The sequence below is a fragment of the Dromiciops gliroides genome, chromosome 3, assembly GCF_019393635.1.
Source record: "Dromiciops gliroides isolate mDroGli1 chromosome 3, mDroGli1.pri, whole genome shotgun sequence".
Lineage (NCBI taxonomy): Eukaryota > Metazoa > Chordata > Mammalia > Microbiotheria > Microbiotheriidae > Dromiciops > Dromiciops gliroides.
The window spans coordinates 335,443,095-335,469,760 of NC_057863.1; the positions used below are offsets into that span (position 1 = coordinate 335,443,095).

General features: G+C 45.0%; 1 protein-coding gene across 1 annotated transcript in view; it reads right to left on the reverse strand.

Annotated features, from left to right (window-relative positions):
• ADCY5 (adenylate cyclase 5) overlaps positions 1-23,401 on the reverse strand; it is a 281,975-nt gene extending 258,574 nt beyond the window's left edge. Inside the window, 1 exon segment of the mRNA XM_043992942.1 lies at positions 21,647-23,401. Coding sequence (XP_043848877.1) covers positions 21,647-22,801 — 1,155 coding nt within the window. The 5' untranslated portion in view covers positions 22,802-23,401.
• Between the last annotated feature and the right edge of the window lie 3,265 nt (positions 23,402-26,666).

Here is a 26,666-nt window from a genome sequence, read left to right on the forward strand (position 1 = left end):
TGCTCTATGTCATCCTACCCGCTCTTCATGGTCATCTTTTTGTTTGTGCTCATCAGCACTTTTGTTGATATTCAGCCATTTTCAGTCATTTTGTGATTTTACTTTGGGGCTTTCTTGGCAAAGATACTGGAGTGGTTTGCCATTCCCTTCTCCAGCTCATTTGACAGATGAGGAAACTGAAGCAAACATGATGAAGTGACTTGCCCAGATTCACACAGCTAGGAAGTGTCTGAGGTTGGATTTGAACTCAGGAAAATGAGCCTTCCTGACTCCAGGCCTGGCACTCTATCCACTGCATCACTAGCTGTCCCACTCATCAGTGGAGAGAGGAGGAAATGTGGCCAGATATCTGTTCATCTGAAAAAAAAAGAAAGCCCTAGAGGGCTTATTGGAACATGAGCAGAATGTCTACAGTTATATCTCTAGTTCTATTAAGTCTATATTACATGCAGAAATATGTTTAATATGATTGTACATATATAACCTATATCAGATTGCTTGCTGTCTTGGGGAGGGGGGAGGGAGGGGTGGGAGGGAGAAAATTTTAAAACTTGAAATCTTATAAAAACAAATGTTGAAAACTTTCTACATATAACTGGAAAATAATAAAATATTTTTTGTTTTTTGTTTTTTTGCGGGGCAATGGGGGTTAAGTGACTTGCCCAAGGTCACACAGCCAGTAAGTGTCAAGTGTCTGAGGGCGGATTTGAACTCAGGAACTCCTGAATCCAGGGCCGGTGCTTTATCCACTGCGCCACCTAGCCACCCCCAATAAAATACTTTTATGGGGGAAAAACAACAACAAATGCTGAGGGTAGCTAGGTGGCACAATGGATAAAGCACTGTCCCTGGATTCAAGAGGACCTGAGTTCAAATCTAGCCTCAGACACTTGACACACACTAGCTGTGTGACCCTGGGGCAAGTCACTTAACCCTCACTGCCCCACCCCCACCCCCCAAAAATGTTGAAAACAAAAAAAAATCTATATTACAAACTTTATCTCATTTGACCTTCTAACAACTGAGGAGTGTCACAATTTTTGTTAGTCCCCACTTTACAGCTGAGGAAACAGGCTTATGGAGATTGATTGATTTGCTCAAGGCACCCAATTAGCAAGCATTACAGAAAGCAAAATGTACCTCTCCATGGGCTCCACGGGAATCAGAGTATCTAGAGTTAAAAGAGACTTGGACATTATTATCTAGTTCAACTCATTCATTTTGCAAATAAGAGAACTGAGCTCAAAGAAATTAAGTAAACTTCCCATGGTCAGAAAGTTAGTAAGTAGGCCAGACAAAATTTGAATCCATATTCAATGACCCTAAATTCAATTCTCTTGCCAGTACAGCATGTTGCCTCTATCTTTCCTCAAAATGTGGATTCTAAAAGAGATTGGCGTAGACCCAAGACTCTGGGTCAGAGGAAATGAAAAGAAAGCAGGCTATGAGTAAATCAGAATTTGGATCCAAATGGTCTATCTTTGGTATAGCCTCTGCCCAGATCAATTCATCTCTAGGAAGCTGAGTAGCTGTGGTCAGGCAGTTGTCTGGGAAGAAGTTGTTTGAGCCAGCAGCTCTTCCCCAGGGATCTCTTAGTCTTGTCATGTCAATACAATAGGAAACTCAGGCATGAGAACGTGGAAGGGAACTCGGCTCCTCAGCTGTTCTCCTGGTCACTTCCCTCCTTGATATATTTCAGTTGTCCAGGGAGTTTCCCCAGTCCCGCATCTGGACTTGAATGGAAGAAGTCTCCATTTCTGGGGCTTAGGTTCCTTCTTCCTGTAACCAATGCTATGGGTCTGCTGGCCACAAAAGGAGGAAGTGGTTCTAGGTCTTTAGCTAAAAACCTCCCCTTGCCCCCTCTCATTTCCTCTGCCTTAAATACCTGCTCTGGGTCTAATTAGGCTCTAACCTGTTGATCTACTACCCTCTACAGAGTTCTTAGAGCTAGTAGGATAGGGGCAAGCAGTTAGGTGGTGCAGTGGATAGGGAATGCTAGGCCTGGCATCAGGAGGACTGAGTTCAAATTTGGCTTCAGAGACTAGCTGTGTGACTCTGGGCAAGTCACTTCATCCTGTTTGCCTCAGTTTCCTCATCTCTCAAATGAGCTGGAGAAGAAAATGGCAAACCACTCCAGTATCTTTGCCAAGAAAACCCCAAATGGGGTTAACAAAGAATCAGACATGACTGAAAAATTAACAACAACAGATCAAAAGAAGGGAGACGGCTATAGCAGAGTACAAAGGATTCTTGGTTTGAAATCAAAGGACCCAGATCCTCTAGAACTCTCACCATCCAGATAAGTCAATTCATCTCTATGGGCCTCAGTTTCCTCATCCATAAAATCAGACTAGGCCGGGAGATCCCTACAGTCCCTCTCAGCTCCAAATCTATGATCTCGAGTACAACTTATGTGGATATATAATCATAATGCTTTTAGAAAGCATTTTACAATTATAAAACACTTACCTACATTATCTCATTTGATCCTCACAGCAACCCCTTGAGCTAAGTAGTACATTTATTATTTTTCCATTTCATAGATGAAACTCTGAGAAGGGACTTGCCCACGGACATACAGATAAATAAACATGTGGCAGAGCTGGGAATAGATGCTAGAATAGCAGCATCCAGCTTTTCTGACTCCTATTCCTCCCTCTCCTATACAAGGTTGATCCTCAGTATATTGGTGTTTTTCTAAGTATGTGTCTATGTACTTATTCACAAATCTGCATGTAATTGTGTTAAAAGACACCCTCTCCATGGGAAGAAGGACTCCAAATGGTGGGGATAGGGCTGTGGAACAGGACATGATGGAAGGTAGTGTGAAAATCAGTTTTGAAATTTTCCCTGATACAAAAGACTAAATTCTGAACCTAGAAGACTGGTTGGTCAGTCCCAGACAGTACATCATTCTCTTCTATCAATTGATCAATAAATCAACAAACACCTACTAAATATTTGCCATGTGGCAGGCACTGTGATAAGTGCTAAGGATAGAAAGAAAAAGCAGAAAGAGCACTCACCCTCAAGAAGCTCACATTCTATCGGGGATGCTGGAGGCAGCTCACACCCAGCAGTGCTGGTTGTTACATTTTCAGTGTGAGCATTTATACCTTGGAAGTTGGAAAATGTTACAAATCAGGGCTCAGTTTATTGTTTTGTTGAAAGCTATAGATAGAATGTCAATAATGCAAATTAAACTTAACGATGTGTTTTGCTTTTCAGAGAGCCTATTGTTTAACACTTACTTGTACACTGCTGGGGAGAAATTATATAGAAAGCAGTTCATACAAAATAAATACGGATTAGATAGAAAGTAGCCTTCCAAGGGTGGGTACTCACAAATGGGGCTTGGAGGAAACTGAGAAAGGCCTCATGAAGGAGATGGCACTTGAGCCAAGTCTTAAAGGAAGCCAGAGATTCTAAGAGTCAGCATTTGGCAGGAAGAGCATTCTAGGCATGGGAAACATCCAGACGTTTAAAAAAAATATAAAGTTAAAGGGAGCAAAATCTTGAGAATTTAGTGTTTCTTTGAATTTTCTTTTTGCAAGTTGCTAGTTCACAATAAAAAAAAATTATACTTAAAAACAAAAGCAAAGCCTAATAGTGGGCTGTGAGACCTTCCAAAGGAAGTCAAAGTGCCAATGGCTGAGGAGGAAATGCTTTTCCCACTGTGTGTGAAACCAGGGAGAGAGCACTGGACTAAAAGTCAAGAGGCCAGAGTTCTAATTTAGAGCCTTCCACTAATGAGTCGCTCCTTTGAAAAATAATAGAAGAGGTAACACTTTTTAAAACCGGCATTTGATCCTCACAATACCCCTGGTGAGATGGGTATGGTACAGAGGAAAGAACTCTGAATTTGGAGTCAAAGGACCCAGGTTCAAATTAAAACTGTTTTACCTAGTAATCTTGGGCAAGTCACTTAATAACCCCTCTGGGCCTCAGTTTCTTCATCTGTAAAATGAAAGTGTTGGCCTAGATGGTGTCTAGCTCAGCAGGCTAAAAGGTGGGCTGGGAAGAAACAGCTCTGCCCCCTCTGTTTTGAGTGCCATACCTTTAGTAACTTGACTAGCTCTCCCTTGGACTCCTGGCAAGTGAGTGGCAATGGTGGCTATTAAACACACATTCCACAGAAAGGGGCCAAATGGCATGCCTAGTTCGTGGAAAGTAGTCCACTCCTGCTACAACGATGAGAAAAATAAGGTGGAGAGAGTGTAAGAGGCTTGCCTAGGGCCACACAGCTACTAAGTATCTAAGGCAGAATTTGAACCCAGATTTTCCTGACTCTAGGGTTGATGGTCAATTTTCTCCCGCTTCAGACCTCTCTGGTCCTCAGCTTTCTCATCTATAAAAAATGATGGGCTTTCCCCGGATGACCTCTAAGGTCTTTCCCAACTCTAACACATCTATGCCTTGGTTATGCCCTGAGATGGTTATTTTCTTGCTACTGTCTGTCCTACTTTATCATCCACTTCCTCCTTTCTCTTATCCCCACCCCTTCACCCCCTTCTCAGTGGCTGTGTCCCCACCATATGGAAAAGACTGCCTTTTAATGCCGACAGAGGCAACCACACAAGGCACCTATGGATGTGACATTTAACCTCTGGAACATAAAAGGGGGACTGAGGCAGAGGGGACGGAAACAAGAAAACCAGGACATTGAGACAGTCTTAGGATATTCTATTCTAAACCTTCAAAGGGAAAGTTCCTTATGTGTACCTATGTTTGTTAAAAGCTAAAAGGCCCAAGGACCCACAAAACAACAGCAGAAGCAGATAATACTACACTGCTGCTGTCTCTCCCAGAGGGACAGCCAGGTACCTGAAGGTGGTACATTATCTCTTTTTGGGTTTTTTTGTTTTTGTTTTTTTTTTGCGGGGCAATGGGGGTTAAGTGACTTGCCCAGGGTCACACAGCTAGCAAGTGTCAAGTGTCTGAGGCCGGATTTGAACTCAGGTACTCCTGAATCCGGGGCCAGTTCTTTATCCACTTCGCCATCTAGCTGCCCCCACATTATCTCTTTAAAATCAATTAGTCGGGGCAGCTAGGTGTTGCAGTGGATGAAGCACCGTCCCTGGATTCAGGAGAACCTGAGTTCAAATCCAGCCTCAGACACTTGACATTTACTAGCTCTGTGACCCTGGGCAAGTCACTTAATCCTCACTGTACCGAAAACAGTCAGTCAGTCAACCCATCAACAAACATTCATTTAAGCACCTACTATGGGCCACCCACCAGCTGTGTAGTCTTGGATAAATCATTTCACCTCTCAGTGCTCTAGGCAACTCTCTTAAAGCTCTAAGATGCAGAGAAGATGCTGAACCTGCACTGGGAGAGTTTTATGAGGTGTGAGAGTCCTGTGCCAGGAAAATCCCACATTTAGTCCCTACCCCTCTCTCCAGGTGCCAAGCACTGTGCTGGATGCCAGGGAGCCAAAGACAAAAAGGAGATAGCTCCTCCCCCAAGAAGCTTCCATTCTATTGCGGGAGACAACAGGTACACATCATATATAAGCACTGAAAAAATAAATGCAGGGTGATTTTGGTAGGGAAGGCAAGAAGCAGCTGAAGGAGGGGTCAGGAAAGGGCTCCAAGTAGGGTAAATGGTACATGAACTATCTGAAAGGTAGCACAAGATTCTAAAGGAATCCTAAACTCCCTTCCATTATCACACTATCATGCTCATTTTTTTTAAAAAGAGAGAGAGCCCCACAGTTGATCTCACAAGGACTGCATTACACTACTGCGGTCCTTATATAACTATCTCAAGTTTTTTTTAACAATTTGGGTGGGGAGGGAGGAGGGAGATACAATTTATGTCAAGAGATGGGAGACAAGGCGGCCAGTTCATCAGTCAGGATAAAGGACTTGGAATCAGAAGACTTATGTCTAATTCTGGAAGTACTACTTAGTGAATGTGTGACCTTAGACAAGTCACTTGAACTCTATGAAATTAGTTTCCTCTTCAATAAAATGAGAGTTTGTACCCAATAAGATAATAAACATAACATTACAGATTTAGAATTAGAAGGTACCTTAGAAACTATCTAATCCAGAGGTGTCAAACTAGATTAAAATGAAATTGGGAAATGTTTAACAAAATAAACAAAAATACAACAGGAAATAGATAATGTTAACATGTGATTTTCTAAGTCACATCTATATGGTTTAGTAAGCCCCCATTCTACTTGTGTTTAACACCACTGGTCTAATCCAACTCTCTCATTTTATATATGAGGAAACTGAGACCAAAAGACAAAAAATGATTTGTCCATAGAGTATAAAAGCCTGACAAATTTTCCCTTTTCTTCATGTGTTCCAATATGCAGAAACTTTGTTATTGATTGTCTATTGTTAGCAAGTGTCAAGAGCTCATGAACATTCAGAGCTGAAAGTTCATTTATTTCTGGCTGCCTGTCTTCACATTTGAATATAAGCTTCACTGACTCTAAACACAGTGCTCTTTCCCAGTATATAGCTATGATAGATAAAAGAAGACTCTTATAGAATCATTAGAATTCAAAGCTGGGAAGGGTCTTAGTTTAAGTCCTTCATTTTGGAAATGAGGAAACTGAAGTCCAAAGAGAGAAAATTCCAACTGAGGTCTCCTAACTACATATCTAGTGTACCTGTCACTACAATTCAGCCAATTCTCTCCTCATAGTAAGTACATCATTGACATTAAATATTAAAAGGACTGAAGAAACCAAAAGAAGAGACTTGGCTTCTAAAGTTTTTGGTCTACAAAAATTGTTTTAATCCTTTATATTTTCTCTCCCAAGGCAGCGGATGGAGCACCAGGTTTGGAGTCAGGAAGACTCATCTTCCCCAGTGCAAATGTGGCCTCAGACACTTACTAGCTGTCTGACTCTGGACAAGTCACTTAACCTTGTTTGCCTCAGTTTCTTCATCTGTAAAATGAGCTGGAGAAGGAAATAGCAAACCACTCCAATATCTTTGCCATGAAAACCCTGAATCACAAAGAGTCATACATGACTGAAAAAAAAAAAAAAAGACAGAACAACCACACACAAAGAAATCCTCCCTAAAAAGAAATCTCTTTATTTTATGGGCTCACATTTTTTAAAGACTGGGAATGGAAAGGAGAAATCATCTTTTGAGATGAATAATAGCAAAAAAAAATACCCTGCCCATTTTTCATATGCTGAAAGATAGCTAAATTTTCAAAGACCAAAGAGAAAAGAGATAGTAGTAATCAAGTAGGCCAATCTGTTTCCCATTTCCAACGTCTAAACAAGAAGGGCTGCCCTTCAACTGAAGAAATTTAGAAGTGGAGGTTAGACAAGTAAGAAGGCTGGATTAGATGGCATTCAAACATTCTTCAGGCTATGGGAATTATTTATGCATGGGAGTTAGGTGCCATGGTGGATAGAGTGCTGGCTCTGGAGTCAAGAAGACTCTACTTCCCAAGCTCAAATCTGACACTTATTAGCTGTGTGATCTTAGGCAAGTCACTTAACCTTGTCTGCCTTAGTTTCCTCATCTGTAAAATGAGCTGGAGAAGGAAATGGCTAGTCACTCCAGTATTTCTGCTAAGAAAACCCCAAATGGGGTTATGAAGAGTTGGACATGACTGAACAACAACAATCTATTTATGCAGAACTTTCAAATAATACAGGGTCTGAAATATGGGAATAGGTGACCGCTGGAACCTGTGGGGTATCAAATAAATTCAACTCAACAGGCATTTAGCACCTACTGGGTGCCTTCCCTAGAGGTGTTTAATAACACCATCTGCCTGGAATAGATTAAGGTAGGCCCAAGCTGGAGGCAGCCAGCCAGAACTAAACTCTCAGTTTATTTCTTGACACCTGTTAACAATTGCCAAACAACAGAAATAAAGTACACCCAGGTTTCTGCACCAATTCAATGCCAAGCCATGAAGAAAGGAGAAAAGTTCCCGATCTCTTACTCCACACAGGCTTGGACCCTCTCTACAAAGGCTGGTCCTTGCCAATTTCCCATGGCCTGGTGGTACTTGCCCAGTCTTCTCTTGAAATTCCCAGTCTTGGTTTCAAATTCTAACCTCTACAGGAAAATCCTGGATTTTAATCCCACTACCTGTTCACTACCTGTGTGACCATGGGCAAGACTTCACCTGATCCTTAATGTCTTCATTTATAAAATAAAGGGGTGTTGGTCTAAAGTCTCTCTAAAGGACCTTTCTAGCTCAAATCCCTCTTATTCTATGACTTGATCCTTTGGCACAGTGTATTAAGGGCAGCATGTTTGGAGTCAAAGGACATAGGTTCAAATCCCAGCTATGCCCTTTTCTCCCTGTGTGATTATGGGAAAGCTATTTAACCTCTCTGGTTCTTTATCTGTAAAATGGAGAAGCTGGACTAGTTGGCCTCATGTCCCTTCTAGTTCTAAATCTATGATTCTATGAGCTTAAGTCAACTCTCCTCAATAACAATATAAACCAACCAAGAATTCTCATACACTTGCCATGGCTGGGACCCCCAAAGGATTCTCAGACAACAGAGCTGCAGAACTCCAAACAAGTTATTGATGTTTGTAGAAGGCAACTGTTAGCAACATGAATGGTATGAGCTGGCACTCGGGGAGGTGGGGAGAGGGATTTGGAGATAGGAAGATAAATATGGAATGAGACTGACACATGCAGAAGGGAAAAATGAATGCTCCTGAGAATCAATGGGCTAAGGCCCAGTGCAAGAAGGGATAAGGAGATATAGAGAATGCCACTAGAGACACCCATTGCAATTCTATTCCCTAGGGATAAGAGTCAGAATGGGGGCTGGAGGCAGGGGGAAATATCCCTGAGACACTGTCCAATGAAATGGGCTAAGGGAATTGGGATTAAGAATTTCAAAGGATGGGGGCAGCTAAGTGGCCCAGTGGATAAACTACCAGCCCTGGATTCAGGAGGACCTGAGTTCAAATCCAGCCTCAGACACTTGACACTTACTAGCTGTGTGACCCTGAGCTCAACCCTCACTGCCCCCGCAGAGAGAGAGAGAGAGAGAGAGAGAGAGAGAGAGAGAGAGAGAGAGAGAGAGAGATATGTTTAGGATTCAATTCAATTCAACAAGCATTTAATAAGCAAAACTGTTAAAGAACAGGTGCTGAGGAAAACTGAAAGTTTAGGCAAGATCTTGCCCTCAGGCAGCTTATGGTCTAGTGAAAGGTGACCACAGAAATGGGCATGATCACCCAGGAGTAAGAGGTAAAACAAAGCGTCTATGAGTTTGGAGAGGCTGGAAGAGGGATATGAGAATGCTTCATGGGGGAAACAGAACTTGAGTTCCACATTGTTAGAGTGTGAGATAATGCATTCTCCCAGTTCTGGGAGGAGGGGGTGAGAGAGAGAGGGAAAATCAATACCGATGAATTGAAAAATAAAACATATTTTTAAAATTAGGTTTCAGGAAGAATTAGCAAGGATTAGGGGAAAAGGAATCTATTAAAGTGAGAAGGGGGAGTCTCAAGATCAGGAGCAGTAACAGCCCCTCCCCTCTAGCTGAGGCTTGCTAAATCCCAGGGACTGGGAGAGAGGGAATGGGATCATTATCATTTCACCCTTTGACACATGAGATGGGCCTTAAAGAATAAAGCCGCCACTGTCTCCATTTGTTTGTTTTTCTTTTTTCCTTCCTCTTTTTTCTTCTGACTATATCCCATTGTTCTGGGACAACATCCCTGCCCCACTCTCCAAAGGATGCCCTGCTCCCAGTTCCTCTCCTTTCCTTCCCTCCGACCTCATTTTCCCAGTCCTGGTTTCACCCTCCAGTTTGCTTTGTGTCCCCTGCTCCCTGAACCAACTCTGCCACCAAAGATACCTCCCTGATCTTCAGTACTTTGGGAGCCCTGCTTTTACCTCACTCCCAATCTTCACCATCCCCTGGGGGAAAAATGTTGCCAGGATGGAAGAGAAAGTGGGAGAAAGAGCAGCAGCAGGGCACAGTCAGTAAGTAGCTGCTGAAAGTGGAAAGCAAGAATTACTTTCTCCCCACTTGCCTACCCTGATGTGTCAATGTCATAAAAATGCTAGCTAGGGCCATCCAAGCATCAAAAGCCCTTTAGGACCTTAAGAGACCAGGGACTCTAACTTTCTCACTTGGCAGATGAGGACAATGGGTCTAGAGGTATAATAAGGTGAAGTGTCTGGCCAAGATCGGTCACAGGTGGTTATCAGCAGAGCCAGGAATGGAGGCAGGATCTCCAAACTCCAGGCCTGGGTCCTCGCACAGTAGCCCAAAAGTGCCTCTGGGTATTGGCTAGCATACATTCTCTGTACATGTCCAGTCCCAGGGAGCATCACTTAAATGCTGGCACACTTAGCCTCTTCTCCAACCTCACTATGGTGATCTATCTTACCTTTTATTACTCTCATTCATTACATACCTGCTCTCTGAAGGACAGTTAGGACTCTTATCTCGACTATAAGAGGTAGAAGCCCCCATCCCTTCCACCCATCCAAAACTATCTAGAAACTAAAGAGGACTGAATCCACCTCTTGGCATCACAGTCATGTTTTAAAAGATTTTTAAATTTAATTTAATTTTTGTTTGTTTGTTTTTAACCACAGTCATTTTAGGAGCAAAATCTCTCCTGGGTGGAGGCAAGGCAAGGGGGTAGGGATGAGAGGGGCAGCTCCAAAGGATTAACAGCAGATGGATAATTGACAAGGTCACTAGACATAAGTATTGTGGATTTCTGTCAGTGGGAAAATCCGCTCCAAACAAGAGGGGTACCTCATTGAAGTATCACCTTAGATATTCTCTTCCTTGCTGCTCTGTTTTGTAATTCCAAAGCACTTATCAAAAGGAAGTAAGGACCAGTGAATTCATAGAAAGCTAGTTTCCAAGTGTGAGTTCAAACCCTGCTTCTGACAGAGACTGGCCATGTGAGGCAAGGCAAGATACATAACCTTTCATGATTCAGACAACTAAGACTATGAGCTGCTGAACAGTTACAAAAACACATTGGTAGAGGGAATTTTCTCATGGAGAAATCCCAACACCAATGAAATCAAAATTCCCCTTAGTGAACTTACTGTGATTACATATTACACCTCTCTATCTTAGTGTCATTTTCAGTCATGTCCAACTCTTTGCGACCCCACTGAGGGTATTCTTGGCAAAGATGCTAGAGTCATTTGCTATTTGCTTCTCCATCTTATTTGACAGATGAGGAAACTGAGGCAAACAGGATTAAGTGACTTGTCCAGGGTCACACGGCTTATAAGTGTCTGAGGCCAGATTTGAACTCAGGAAGAAGAGTCTTCCTGACTCCAGGCTTGCCACTCTATCCACTGTGCCACCTAGCTACCCTATCTTAGTGTCTTATCCTTTACTAAACTGTAAGCTTCAATAGCTGGGGGGGGGGGAGGCTCTGTAAGTATTGTCTTTATTTCACCTGTGGGCCACCCTCCACCAGGGGCTAGCACAATATTTTGTTTACAATAGGTATTTAACAAATGCATTTATTGATTTTTGTTCCTCTTCTACTTGAAAAGGTTGCAAACATTTTAATATACTCAATCATCAATATCAAACCTTACTTTGCATAGCACTTTATAGCTTTTAAAAGCTTTCAAAACTCAATGGATCCTCATACCTCCCCATCTTCTTTTCCAAGGGAAAAACATCTTCAGGTGGTTCAACCCAGCCTCATATAATTTCAGACCCTTCTTCATTCTGATCCCCATTTTATCAGTGCCCATCTTAAAAATGAAGAACAGAGAACTGAACACAATGTTCTAGATATGTTATGACCAGTATGAATACAATAAAACTATTAGTATGATTTTGTTGAAAGGCAACAAGGTGGCACAGTGGATAGAGTGCCAGGCCTTGAGTCAGGAAGACCCGAGTTCAAATCCAGCCTGAACAACAATAAAAATGATTTCATTGATAGAGGAAACTCCATCTTCTAATGCACATTGGCAACTTAGGATCTTAAGAGATGTCCTTAGGGTACTAAGAAGTTAAATGATTTTCCGAGAAGTCTTCTCAGCTCTGAGGCTAGCTTTATCTACACTACCACTCTGCTTATCTTAATAATAATAGCTGACCTTTATATAGTGCCTTCGAGATTGCAAAAAAACTTTAGTTATGACCCCTCAGTGGAGCCTTATAGGAGTACTGAAAAGTGGTGCCAATCAAGCATCAAGGCAGTCAGGTGGCACAGTGAATAGAGCACTGGGCGTGGAGCAATCTGCCCTCCAACACTTACTTGCTGTGTGACCCTAGGCAAGGCTTCATGGAGGATGGGGCATCTGGATGAAACTAGAGACTCTAAAAGGCAAAGGTGAGACATGTACAAAAATATTTATAGCTGCTCTTTACGTGGTAGCAAGGAATTGGAAGTTGAGGGGGTGCCCATCAATTGGGGAATGGCTGGACAAGTTGTGGTATATGAATACAATGGAATACTATTGTGCTGTAAGAAATGATGAGCAGGAAGAGTTCAGAGAAACCTGGAGGGTCTTACATGAGCTGATGATGAGTGAGATGAGCAGAACCAGAAGAACATTGTACACAGTATCATCAACATTGAGTGTTGACCTACTGTGATGGACTATATTCTTCTCACCAATGCAATGGTACAGAAGAGTTCCAGGGAACTCATGATAGACGAGGATCTCCAAATCCAAGAAAAAAAAAGAAAGAAAGAACTGTGGAGTATAGATGCTGATTGAACCATATTATTTCTTTTGTTTTGGGTGCTGTTGTTATTTTTTTCTATTTTGAGGTTTTGCATCACTGCTCTGATTTTTTCTCTTGTAACAGGATTAATGCAGAAATAGGGTTAATGTTATTATGTGTATATATATGTGTGTGTATATATCTATATGTATATGTATATGTATAGAGATATATAGATATAACCTATATCAGATTACCTGCTGTCTAGGGGGGGGGGGAGGGAGGGGAGGGAGGGAGAAAAATCTGAAATTGTAAAGCTTGTATAAACAAAAGTTGAGAACTATCTTTACATGTAACGGAAAAAATAAAATACCTTATACATTAAAAAAATTAAATTTAATTAAATTTTTAAAAAAGGCAAAGGTGAGGAGAAAGAAGATTCCAGGCACAGGAAGGATCATCTGGTGCAGAGACAAAGAGACAATATAAGGAACGTTTTGTGTGAGCAATGGCAGGGAGGCTAGTTTGGCTGAACTACAGAAGCCCAGAAAGTGAGGTTCTAACAAGGTGGGAAAGGACTTTAAAAGACAAAAGACTTTTATCCTACAAGTAAAAGGGAGCCATTGAAATTTACTAAACAGAAGGGAGTGCTATGGTCAAACCTATGCTTCAGAAATATTACTCTCATAGCTAGGTAGAGGATAGACTAGAGAAGGAAGTAATTACGACAGTCCAGGGTCTAAACCAAAATTGTGGCTGGGTACATAGAACAACAGTAACTGATATGAGAGATGTGGAGCTAGGAATGACAAGATTTGCCAAGTGATTGAAATTGTGGAGTGAGTGAGAGTGAGTAGTTAAGGAAGACTTGTGGGTTATCAGTCTGGGTAACTGGAAGGGAAGTGATAGGTTTAACAGAAGAAGGAAAGATCAGAAATAGGGTAAGTTTTGGGGGAAGAACTCAATGAGTTCTGCTTTGGACATGTTTAGTTTGAGGTGTCTACAGAACTCCAGTTCAAAGTGTTCAAAAGACAGTTGGTGATACAGGACTGGAAATAAGGAGAGAGTCTAGGGTTAGTTATATAAGATGAAGAGTTGGTGCCTAACCAAGTACTTCCTTCTGACAGTAGTAAGCACAGATGAAGAAGTGTTAATGTGCTAACAGGGTATAAACCAACCAACCACCCCCCCCCCCCCCCCCCCGCCATTGAGAGGAAGGGAGGGAGGGAGGAAGGAAGGAAGGAAGGAAGGGAGGGAGGAAGGAAGGAAGGAGGGAAGGAAGGAATAATAGGAGGGGAGAAGAGAAGAAAGGAAAAGAAGGAATAGAGGAAAAAGTTGAAAAGGGATGAAGGTATTCAATATGAGGGCATGGTTTTGAAGTCCAGAGAAAGTCAGAAACAGAGCCAGGAAGGGAAATATTTAGATATATCAAAATACATAGATGTATAGATCTGGTAGTCATCTACATAGAAATAACAATTAAACTCATGGGAACTACATTATCATCTCTATTTTACAGATGAGGAAATGAGGTTCAGAGAATCTAGATGACCTGCCCATGGTCCTTCAATTAATAAATTAATTAATCAATTAATAAACCCAGATGTGGGACTTGAATCCAGCACTCTATCCACTGTACCACCTATGCTCCAGAGTCTATTATTGATGTGTGAGCTTTATAGGTGCCACAACATACTATTGACTCATATCAAACTTGTGGCTTAGCCATCATTTTCAAGTTTGGGGTTTGTTTGTTTGTTTGTTTTTTCATAAGAAAAGTCATGTCTTAGTCTCCTATATTTAGTTGTTTAATTTTTTAAAACCCAGACACAGGGTTTAGCCCTTGTCCCTACAATATTTCCACTTGTTGGCCTTGGTCAAGGGTTCACCTGCCCAAGATCATTTGGGATTTTAATTCTGGAACTATTGGCTCTCCTTATCAGCTTTGTGCCTCTTCAAATTGGTAAGTGGAAGAAGAGTTCGTGCCAATGAATAACTTAATGCAACTCTACTCAAAGAATTTTCCTGGGGAGGGCATTTAGTTTAGGGAATGAATAGTGTTTATTCCCACTATAGTAGACTACCTATATAATGAAGTGATCAAGAGACCCTGCAATCAAAATATGTTTAATGTGATTGTACATATATAACCTATATCAGATTGCTTTCTGTCTTGGGGAGGAGGGAGGAAAGGGAAGGTGGGAGAAAAATTCGGAACTAAAAATCCTATGAAAACAAATGTTGAAACTATCCTTACATGTAACTGGAAAATACTTTTATTTAAAAAGAGAAAGAGACCCTGCAATCAGTCAAGGAGGCCAAAATCACACAAGGAGGTTGGTAGAACCAAGTGGCAGAACCATTCCTATTTATAAATAAAATACAAATAAATACACAAAATACAAATATATGTGTGTATGTACATATATGTGCGTATGCACACATATATGTGCATACATACAAGTGTCATATACACACATATATACATGTATACCTTTCCGGAAAATATAGCATAAGCCTTTCTCCTTGGCAATATCACCAAAATTATACGCCATTTCCCCTCTCTTTTTGGCAAGAAATTTACCTTTCTCATTGAGTGAATGTGTTATGGCTCATTTACAGAAGAAAGTTTGATTTGAAATGTTTAAAGTGATTAATTTTTAAAAAATTAAAATGAGAGTTAGCATGGTAAGTGGGCAGAAAGCCAGACCTGAAACCAGGAAGGTCTGGGTTTGAATGCTACTTTTTACACATACTAGCTCTGTGACCCTGGGCAAATCACTGAACCCCTCAGTGCTCCAAGGGGCTCTCTAAGACTATAAATTTCAGAGATGGTGCCGACCTCCACTATTGAATGAGCTTTCTCACCTCAGAATTCCCTACATCAAGGAAATTATATGTCCAGTCCCTATCTCTAATTTTAAAAATCCTTACTGTCAAATTTGTAGCTTTGAGTTCTGGTTATAAGATTCAAAAACATATATACCTGCTATTCTATCTGTGGTTTATGCTTTGGGTGAAGGAAGATAAATAGATGATAGTGTGATGAAATCATGGGATTTTGCAGATACTCAAAGACCCACCTGGAGATTAATCTAGACTGATCGAATCAAGTGAGAGTGATTGACTGCTGATTAGCCTACTTCAAGTTAATTGGATTGTAATCACACCTGGCTAGCTCTTAAGAAGGTATTGTTCTCTTAAACATCATGATTGATAGATAGATAGATAGATAGATAGATAGATAGATAGATAGATAGATAGATAGATAGATAGATAGATAGATAGATAGATAGATAGATAGATAGATAGATAGATGATACATACATACAAACATAAACATATGTGTGTATATCTATATCTATCCAAACCATACCTAGAATGTTCTGTCCTTTGACCTTCACTTTTGAAGAGCCCCTAGCTCCCTTCCTAGCTCTGATTAAATGCCTTCTCCTTCAAGAACCCCTACCTTATTGCCCTAATTATTAATATTTCCCACCTCTTGATGAAATCACTCAGTACTTATATGTTGTATCCCTGGCCACCCCCACCCCCACCCCCACCAAGTAGAATGAAAGATCTTTGAGGTCAGGGGCTATCTCACTTTTGGTTTTGCATACCCAGTAACTGGTACATAGTAGGCATTTAAAAATACTTGCTGATTCGTTACCAGTGCTCTTCAGTTAAGCCAGTTATGAAACTTTGTTCACAGATTAAACTCTAGACTGGAAACCATTCATAGGGTCAAGCAGATGGAAATTTTCACCAAATTCTTCCAAAGGCTTACCCCCTAATCATCGGAACTGAACAAAAAGGAGCCTATGCCAATCAGCAAACAGGCAGCCCCCTCACCATTTCTATGCCTACGCCAACCCTAATCTCCCAATGCCTTCTATTCCATACATTCTACCTGCCTCTTTTTAGCCAGTCATGAAAGAAGATAGCTACACCAAGGATAATTCATGGTATGTGATGAGCCCTGTAATTAGAGGCCAGGCCCTATTTCTTTATTTCCTTTTCTGCAAGGGAAGGTCCAGGAGACCCTGCATCCTTCTCATTGAAACTGTCAGCATTTAGACAAGAAGCAGTCAAAAGCAATGAAAATGTGGGAGCAGAGAAGCAATGTAGCTGCAGTCATGATCTACCATTTTCTCTCTTTAGTTAATACCAGGGAGGAGGTAGGCAGCCTTTCTAAAGGAAGGAACACCTTGAGGGGAGCAAGATGCCAGGGTCCTTCAGTCCCAGAGGTAGTTCCACCCCCAACAAGGTCTACAAAGAGAGGCTACTGGAAAGTACCCTCTCCTTGTCTCTTTCCTCCTACCCTCCCTGGTGATAGCCAAAGGTCAATACTGAGATCAAAGTGTCAGAACCAGCAAGGGAAAGAAGCCTCAGTCATTGGTCCCCAGCAAAGAATAAAGGGGACAGCCACACTGAACCCATTTCAAAGTCAACACAAAGCCTTGTAGATCTTCACCTCTCCCCAGTTCCCAGACTTGTAGGCCCCCATCACAGCAAATTCCTGGTCTGCCATTCTCATGCATCCTTCCCCATATTCTCCTCTACAGACAGAATCACAGGCCCAAAGAACACAGAAAAGTCACTCACACAGGCCCTATGCCCTTCTCTGGTCTGAGAAATAATTGTTGGCAGATAGGAGTTCAAATCAACAGAAAGGAAGAAACCACTCTGAAAAGCACATAGTTCATTAGGAGGCTTTGGAAGGAATATAAGGTAAGGGGAAGGGTAGAGGGGAGGTAGTGGGTTAGACCAGAGCAAATGCTAAATGTAGACTTTTAACATTCCTCCAATCCCTCTCCTCTGGGAAAGGAGAATGAAGAAATGGGAGGAGGAGCTCCCAGGGCCCAGTTGGGGTCCCTACCTCTTTTTCAGGAATGATGTCCAAAAGAATGGCATTATGTCAAGTACTTAAAATATACTTTACATTTCTAAAGAGCTTTCATGTCCGTTGAGGAAGGGATGGATACTTGGCAACTCTGTCCCTGGACAACAGGACCCAGAGCCATAGAGGAATATCATTCAAAGATTCTAATCTCTATCACCACCCCCACACTGGCCAAGAGATCCCTCCCCAATGATCTTTAACAGACAAACATGTATACTAGACCTGTGTGTTTGTTTGTGTGCGTGCAAAGGCTTTATGCAGCAGAGTGGGATACAGTCAAACAAAAATGAGGTTACCATGGCAACAGGCTCCAGCATCACTGCTGCCTATTAACACAAGTGAGGAATGTGTTTGGCAGATGCTTGAGTGTTATTTATGGTATGGGTGTAGCAAAGGGACTTCTGACAGGCAAAGAAGAAAAAAAAACCTTACGATGATCCTACTGTACCCAGAAAGGAGACAGTAGCAGAGAAAAATACTCACATGCAGAAGGAGAGGCTAAAAGGCAGAGATGGGGGAATAAGAGAAAAGCATAAAGTGAAAAAGAGAGAGACAAAGTAGCAGGTGGGCAACAGGAGAACAGAAAGCAAAGACAAAAAAGGGTGTGTGGAGGGAAAGAGAGAAGTGAACAAGAATTAAAGACAAAGTAAGAGAGAGAATCCACAAAGGGGGGGGGGGAGTGAGGGGGAGAGTGAAAGATACCAAAGGAAGAAGAGGGAAATTAAGAGAGGGCAGGGAACAATAAATGCATGCCTCAACACCCCCCCCCCCATATGGAAAGTGGGATTGACCAGCTCTGAATCCTCCCCCTCCCACCACTTAGGAAGTCCTTCCCTGGAATAAACACCATCATAAGATGTTGATTAAGAAATCAAATCTCTCCTTCCTAGTAGAGCAAAGGATAGTGGCTTCAAATGTTTTCAAAAGAGGCCGGCATCGGGGAACAGAGATTAAACAGGCAGGCAGAGAGATTATCACTGTAAGAAATGGGCCATAGGAGGCAGAGGACTCCACTTACATGGGATAGCAGGTGAGAAGAGGTAAGTATACAGTATAGAAAAATCCCAACTCCATTCTCAATTCATTCATCCATCCATTCAACCAGCCAATTTTTATGAAGAGCCTACTATGTACAGTGTACTACCCAAGAGAAAAGATGTTAGGAATCACCCACCACCCACTCTATTTCCCTTGTGACTAAGTTATTCAATAAGATGGCCAGCCTAGCTTCTAATAGAAGCCAGCACTCACTCACCCACAGCCAGCCACAACCTGTAGCAAACATAAAATACAAAACTGTCAGCCTCTGCCACTACTATCAGTCAGTGCATGTTCAAGAAACGCAAGATAATTTCTAGATCACACTGACCCTGATGTAATCAGGAAGATAAATCTGATGCTAATTTTAAAACTGTGCAGTTCTTTCAGAAGCAAAACGGGAAGGATTTTTGGATTACTTGCTGTTCTAGACTACCCACAGCATAGTTCCCCTCCAACTGAGTGGATTATCAAAAATGGAATGTAAATCCAAGGAAACCTGAAAGCTCTAAAGGCCTGTAGAACATAGCAGGCCAAAAGGGATGCTTCTGGTGGGGGCAGGGGGAGATGGAGATAGCAGAGGGAAAGGGAGGAAGGAGGGAGAAGTAGGGAAGGGGATACAGAGGAGGGCACAGAAACCTCTCAGCTGCCATCCTGGTATTGGAGAGGTAAGATGAGGTTGCAGCACTTTGAGCCCTGACAGATGGCTTCCTGGTCCTTCCCCTGAGGCATGCATTTCATTGCTAGGATCAGAGACCCATATCCAGCTGAATGTCACTGGAAAATCCCAGCTAAACTCCTATTTGAGTTGTGCCCACCCAGACTTCCTAACACCATTCCTCTTCTCTGAAGGATCATGCCCACCAAAAGGACTCAAATGATCCTACAAGTGGCATCAACGCCCACTACATTTTAACAAAGTAGAGCCCTGAGGTGACAAGAGCTGGTCATTAAAGATGACAGTAATTATTGGGGGAGGGGTCTTATCAAAGTTCATCCTACTCCACTTATTGATTCCAAAACCAAAAATCAAACAATTCAACATGCATTTTAAGCACCTGCTGTGTACCAGGCCTTGTACTGGCCTGGTACATAAAAGATGTACAAGACAAGGTACCTGCCCCCCAAGGAGTTTACAATTGAGTCTGGAAGAAAATATTGGAGAAAAATTAAGTGCTTCAATTCTGTGGCACTGATTATAAGTACAAGAAGAGTTCAGAGAAGAGAGAGATCAGTGTGGACTAATAGAGTTCTTAAGGTAAGACTTAGATGACAGAATTTTGGAGCTAAAAAGGACCTTTATCAAAATTCTCAGTCCCCTGAGTCCTAAGATCAGTTAAGTGACTTGCCAAAGGTCACACAGCTAGGTGGTGTCAGAACTGGGCTTAAAACTCAAGTCTCCTGACTTGGATCAGAGATCTTTCCACTGGAGAGAAAAACCAAGGGATCAGAGTGTCACTGAAGCCAAGAAAAGTCTCTTGGAGTAGGAGAGCAACATTGTCAAATGCTACAAAGAGATCTAGGAAGATAAATATTAAGGAAAAGCCACTGACATACACAAGAGGCAGATTACTGGTTACCTTGGACAAAGGAGTTTCAAAAGAAGGTGGGGCACAAAACATTTTGCATTTATTTTGTAACCCTTTGTATTTACTTCTCTGTGAATTTATTTTGTAACATAATTCGAATTTACTCCTCTGTGCATTTCCCCCTCAAAAAAAAAAAAAGATACACACTCCCTGAGGGCAGAAACTTTTTTGCATTTGTTTCTCCAGCATTTAGCCCTGTGCCCAACAGGTAAGTAGGTGTTTAATAAATAGTGAGTTGAATTTTACATAAGGGAATGAGCCAGGAGAACACAGAAGCAGCAGATGAAAACTATAACTTAGAAAAAAGGAAGGAGAGAAGCTGGATAGAACTAAAAGAAGCAGATGAAAAGGATGTTTTAAGATGAAGACCATGTTTTGTTTGAAGGTAGACGGCAAGGAACCCAAAGAGTGACTGAAGCTGCTGGAAAGGGAGGTAATAGTTGTTGAAGTGAGACAGCAGGGGGGCACAGGACAGGAAGCTATGGAATGGGCTACACAGTCTCTAGGTTAGTTTGGCTTTCCACTTTCTGGGGAGTGGCCCCACATTTTGGCCAAGAGGTTATACAGGTTTCCGTAAATTCAAGGATGACTGACTTACAACGGGATTATCAAGGGAAGAGACCAATATCCAGTAAACCTCTGACAGGTCTAATCCTTTGAGGCTGAGATCACAAAGGCAATCTAGACATCCTTTGGTGTCTGTTTGAAAGAGAGGACGCTGGACCTATCTCAATCAACACTACAATTCTTCTGTCCCTCCCTGTTACCATTTCAAAATACAGGTCCAAGTCCTGAAGAAGATAAACATCTTCCCCTTGCCCTAACCCTGAGGAGAAACAGGATACAGGTGAAGTACTTCTGAAATAGCTCAGAAGCAGGAAGTTATGAACAGAAGGGACAGAAAGCCAAGAGGGCTATCAGCCCATCTCCATGGGCCTATTCTAGCTCAGTAACTATCCAACTCTCTAAAATGCAACGTTTTTTTGTTTGTTTTAAGTGATATCTGTAAATCACATATAGCTAGCTACAAAAGCTTCACCACACCACAGAGCCTAAGTGAAGGCTCAACTCTCCACACTTCCAACTCTGGGAATTCTCTCCAAGATACCAGCCATCAACCCTCCCCACTCGGAACTCTGCTCCCTGAATAATTCAAAGCCATCCTTCCCCCCATTTTTCGGGGGGCGGGGAGGGAGTCCTTGTGAGAAGAGTGGAGTATCTGCAACTTTGGGGGAATTAATGGAAAGGCTGTCTTTGAAGTGCAGTTGCTATGGAGTCCAGCAACCCCATTCATAAGAGGGACATTTATAGCATTGGGAGGAGGGAAGATAAGAGGACTTTTCTATAGAATTTTCTACTCCCCCTCCCCCCCCACTCCTTTGAAAAAAAGTAAGTTATGGGTTGGGGAGAGGGAAGTGAGGATTTTTTCGCAACCCACTGAGGCACAATTTCCCACCGATCGTGTCATCCGGCTCCCCTTACCTGCTTCAGCAAGAACTGGTCCTCAGAGTTGGCCTGCAGGGAGATGGCAAGGTGTATGGCAGAGAGCAGTACCCCGCTAAGCACGGCGGCCCTCATGCGGACCGGCAGCAACGTGTAAATGGTGTAAATGAAGAAGACAGTCCACCAAATGCCCTCCGAGGCACTGCGGGGCTGGGGCAGCAGCAGGGCCACCACCTCGACGGCCAGCACCACAGCAATGAGGGCGTAACAGGCCAGTCCCATGTGGTCCTGGTGGAAGCTGGCCCTGTTGCAGAAAACGGCCAGGAGAAGCACCACGGCCACGGCGGCGGAGAGCACGGCCAGGTAAGGGGTCTGGTAGTGGCCGCGGGCGGCGTGGAAGGCCAGCATGACGAGGCACACGAGCACCAGCACTGCCATCAGCATGGTGAGGCTGCTCTGGTTCAAGCGGAAGAAGTAGCGCTGGTAAAGCCTCTCGAGTTTGTCCGACGGGAACTTCTTGGAGCGAAAGATCTGCAGGAGCGCCAGGCAGCAGGCGCCCAGCGAGAGCGCGGCTCCGGCCCCCGAGCCCGTCGAACTGCCCGCGTCCTCAGCCTCCTCCTCTCCGCCCGCTCTGGCTCCGGGCTCCAGCTCCTCCACCGTTTTGCCCTTGCTTCTCCGCTCATCCAGACCCAGCTCCACGGAACGAGGGCGTACCTCCGCCCCGCCCCCCTGCACGGTCGCGGTGCTCCGTTCTCCTGGCCTGGACGGGGCTGACCCGCCGCCGCTGCCACCGCCGCCTCCTCCGCCCGCTGGGGGGGCCCGGGTGCTGCCCCCTCCAGCCGCTCCACGGCGGTGGCGACGGCTGCCTCGACAGCAGTCTTCTCCTTGCTCCTGCCAGGCTGACTTGGAGCGAAAGCTGAAGCCGAAACCGCCCCCGAGGGGGTCCTGGCTGCCCAGCGGGGGTTCGTAGTCCTCTTCATTGCGCCAGCGGCTCACCAGGCGGTGCTGCTGTGGGGTCACGGCCACCCCAGTCTTCTTAGTAGAGCCGCGGGTCAGCCCCCCGGGAGGGCAGGGGTACCCATTGGCCCGAGACTCCGCTTCTCCCCAAGCCGAGCGGTGCTCCCCGCCTCCCCTGGGAGCAGCCGCCGTCTGGGCCGCGTAGCCCGGGGGGCTTATGCTTTTGGGACGGGACATGCCCCCCTCGCCCTCCGCTTCTTCCTCCTCCCCCGGGGGGCAGGCTGGGGGGCGCCAAGGGGAGGGTGGGGGGCCAAGCAAGGGGACCAAGGTTGGGTCACACGTCGGGGGCGGCCCAGGTCCCTGAGCCGCGGGACATCGTGGCACCCCCGTCCTGAGCGCTGTGGGGTGGCGCCTGGAGGGAGAGCGATCAGGGTCTCCGGGGAAGGCTAGAGAAGCCGGGGAGGCAAGAAGTAGAGGGAAACCCGCTTTCGTTGGGGGTGAAGACTGTCCTATGTCCGAAATCGAAGTCACACCAGTTCTCCGAGGGCTGCTCGGGCTGTCGCGGGACCTCGGGACAGCTTGGCTGTATTCAGCAGGGACTGGAATTAGAGTTAGGAGGAATGGAGAAGCGTCCTCAGTAGGCGACGCCTCTCCTGTGCCAGCGGTGCCTAGGCAGAAAGCTCCAAGATCCCACACTGAGCCCCAGCTCAACCGAGCTTGGCGCAAGACTAAGCAGCCGACGCGGCTCGTTAGGAGTCTGGGTAGGGATAAGGAGCGGGAGCCCTTCTCTCAAAGCGAACAGGGAACGACTGGGAGGTACGGGAGGCAGCCAGCATTATTTTCTTAAGAGGGGTGGGGAGGTGGGATGGGGGGTGGAGAGGACGGGGGAGGGGGCGGCGGGCGGAGCAACGGTTCCGGGGACTTGGGGGGAGGGTCCTGGATAGCAGGGGGCCCCGCCACCGCATCCCCTACCTCACGCGTCAAGTGCGAGAGCGTGGCTCCAGCTTCAGACAGCGGCCCCAGACTCCATAGAGTGGGCAAGGGAGAAGCCCCGGCCCCTGCTGGATGCCCCTTCCCCACTCTTCTCCCAAGCCGCCCCCCCTCCTTCCAATAACAATAATAATAATAAGGCTCCTTCAAATCTGGCTGGGGAGCAGAAGGGAGGGTTAGCTCCGGGATCCGTATCCTTCAATCTGCCTGCTTCTCGTCCATAGCCGCCGGCCTGGGTGAGAGGCGGAGAAGGACTAACAGGAAGGAGGGTATCCGGCTCACCACCAGCAACGTTATCCCCGGCACAGAGCGGGCTTCTTGGGGAGCACAGAATGAAGAAATAGAAGATCTAAATTCAAAAGCATCCCGCCAGGAGAAGGGCCGGCCGCTGCAGAGACGCTGCGCCCCTGGTCGATTTCCGAGGGGAAAGGGGTCTGTGGGCTAGGGGATGTTTGGAGAGCGCCATTCACGCCTCCGGCCCTGCTACTCCGACCCTTCCAGCCAACGCCGCCGCCGCTGTTTCTCCTCCTCCTCTCTCCCCGGCTCGCCGCCGCCGGAGCTTCCTCTGCATCCCCTCCTACCGCTGCCTCCCCCCGCGCTGCTCCAGCCGCAGGTTACAGCAGCGCATAGCACACCCCCGGCCCACTGCGCCCCGGGCCACCAGGCTTGGCGCCCCGTTCCGCTCGGCTCGCCGCCGGCATCCTCTGCCGGGGGCGCAGAGGAAAGAGCCGGGCAGAGGCGCAGTCGCTGTTCTTGGAGGGGGCGGACTGGCGGCCAAGGGGAGCTTTCGGTCCCCTTCCTCACCTAAAATTGTGGCCGCTCCCACTCCTACCCCAGACCACCCTGTGCAGTGGCCACTCGCCCCCACCTCTGCCCGGAACTCGGTGCTGCGTGTCCCCTTTACTGATCCCTGCGCCCCCACCCGCCTATTCCCTCCCCCTCTCTCTTTTGTATCCCCCCCATCACCCCCTCCTCGCATTCAACCCAACTTCAACCCCAGCAAGCTGCCCCCGCCCCCTGGCTCGGCGTGATTGGCCATTTTCTGAGCTGTCACACTAAAGTCCGGTGCTCTTATTGGGCGATTCTCAGGCCGGGCGTCTGTGCCAATGGAGGGGCTCAAGGAGGCGGGGAGCCCGGGTTGCGACAGCGGGAAGGATCTGGGAGGGGAGAGTCTTTTCGTTTTGGAAGGGGCCAAAGGAGCGGGAGAGGCTAAACGCTGCGAGAGATGGACGCGAAAAGAGGAAAGAGAGATGAAGAGGGATGGAGACACAGGAAGACAGAGAAACACTTTTGCCGCTGACTGGTTGCATCCTGCAAGGGGGAGGACCGGAGAACGTAGGCAAAGAGCAGACAACCCCAACCCCAACGCAGCTCGCACTCAGGGCAGCTGGGACCAGAGCTAACTGAAGGCATGGAATACTAGACAAGGAGAGCAACTGTAGAGACAAGAGGGTAGGGAGCAGAAATAACAGCTGTATCCTGGGACAAAAGAGATCCTGGCGAGGAGAGGTGTCAGGCCCTAAGGCCAGAAAGTGTCCTGCCCTGTTGGTCTTTGGGTAAATAAGTGATTCACATGCATACATCATACCACGGCCCCTCTGGACATCTAGACATTGGGGGATTTCTGCCCTCTCCAGTCTTCGTGCATATCTACGGGAGGCAGAGGGTCTGCTCAAGCAGGTGAGAAGCACTGCCCACCAACACTTCCCTTTTCCTGTTCCCCAGAGCTGCTCTGAGTTCCTAATGTGTTTCCTCTTCACCCCTCATCCCAAACCTCCCCTAGGGCAGTGGTTAACAAATGGTCACAAAATGGGGAGCAGGAAGAAATCTGAAAGACTAATCTGCAACCTGAATCAACTGATAGTCACTGTCTGTTGTAAAAGAGGGTACCCTACACTACAGATGGAAGCTAGAATTTAAGTTCCTAGATCTATCCACTGATTGGATGCAATCTGAAATTACTCAGACCGTCCTCTCCTGGACTCGAATTCCTTAAGCCAAAGGCTGCTGCCAGTTTCTTCCTGACCCTTCTCTAGTACGGAAGAAACACCTTACTGAAGAAATGATTGGGACTGAAAATCAGGTTTCCGCATTTTTTGTTTTTATTAGTACTCTAAGCCAGGCACACACAAAACAGGAAACAAAAGAGATTTTTAAAAATCCAACAAAAAGATGGTTGAAATTTAGGCATATGGTTGGCATACATTAGTAATTACAAGAGGACCCTACAATTTCTATTTCATGTTGTCATGGGCAGTAGTTACCCACCACATTAATTCAAAGAGGAGATATTTCTCCCATAACAATGTGGCTTCACTTTTCCCCTCCTTTTCTAAAGCTAAGTCCCAAGATACATCCCTTCCCCCCACCCCCACCCCCGACCGGTAATTCCTCTCTTCAACTGCCTTTCCCCTTTTTAACCACATAATATATTGGTATGTTTTGACCTTTGTACTTCTCCAAAGCTCCTGGTCAGCCATTCATCTAGGGCAGAAGAAAAAAAAAACCAACATACAGATCATGGAGTTTAACTTCACAACGCCCTAAACAAAGTCTTAAAAATATCATTTCTTGCAGCTATTTGATAAGGGGTGGGGGAGAAAAGGCACTATTAGCTTCTAGGGATGGAGAACACTTTAGCCTTGCTTCATATCACTACTCCTAATCTAGTCTACATTCCAGACAAATAGAACAAACTACTGTAGTTGTTCCCCAAAGTCAACATTCCATCCCCTGCATCCATCCATTTGCATATGCTACTCTATTCCTGGAATGCTTTTCTTCCCCATCTTCAAATCTCGAGGGACCTTATCTTCCTAATATGCTCACCTGAGGTGAAGCCTTCCCTGTCCCGCCAGTAGCTAGTGCCCTCTCCCTTCTCAAATTACCTTATATTTACTTATCTGTGTACATATTGTATTCTCCCAGGAGAATGTCAGCTTTTTGAAGGCAAGGGCTGTCTCATTTTTGCCTTTGTAACCAGTGCCTTGCAAGTAGTAGATATTCATGTATTTGTTGAAAAGTTGAAATAATAGCTGAAACTGAGGCTTGAGAATAGGGGAAAGTGCTGGTTGAGGTGAACCCCACCTGAAACATTGCTCTGTTCTGTTTT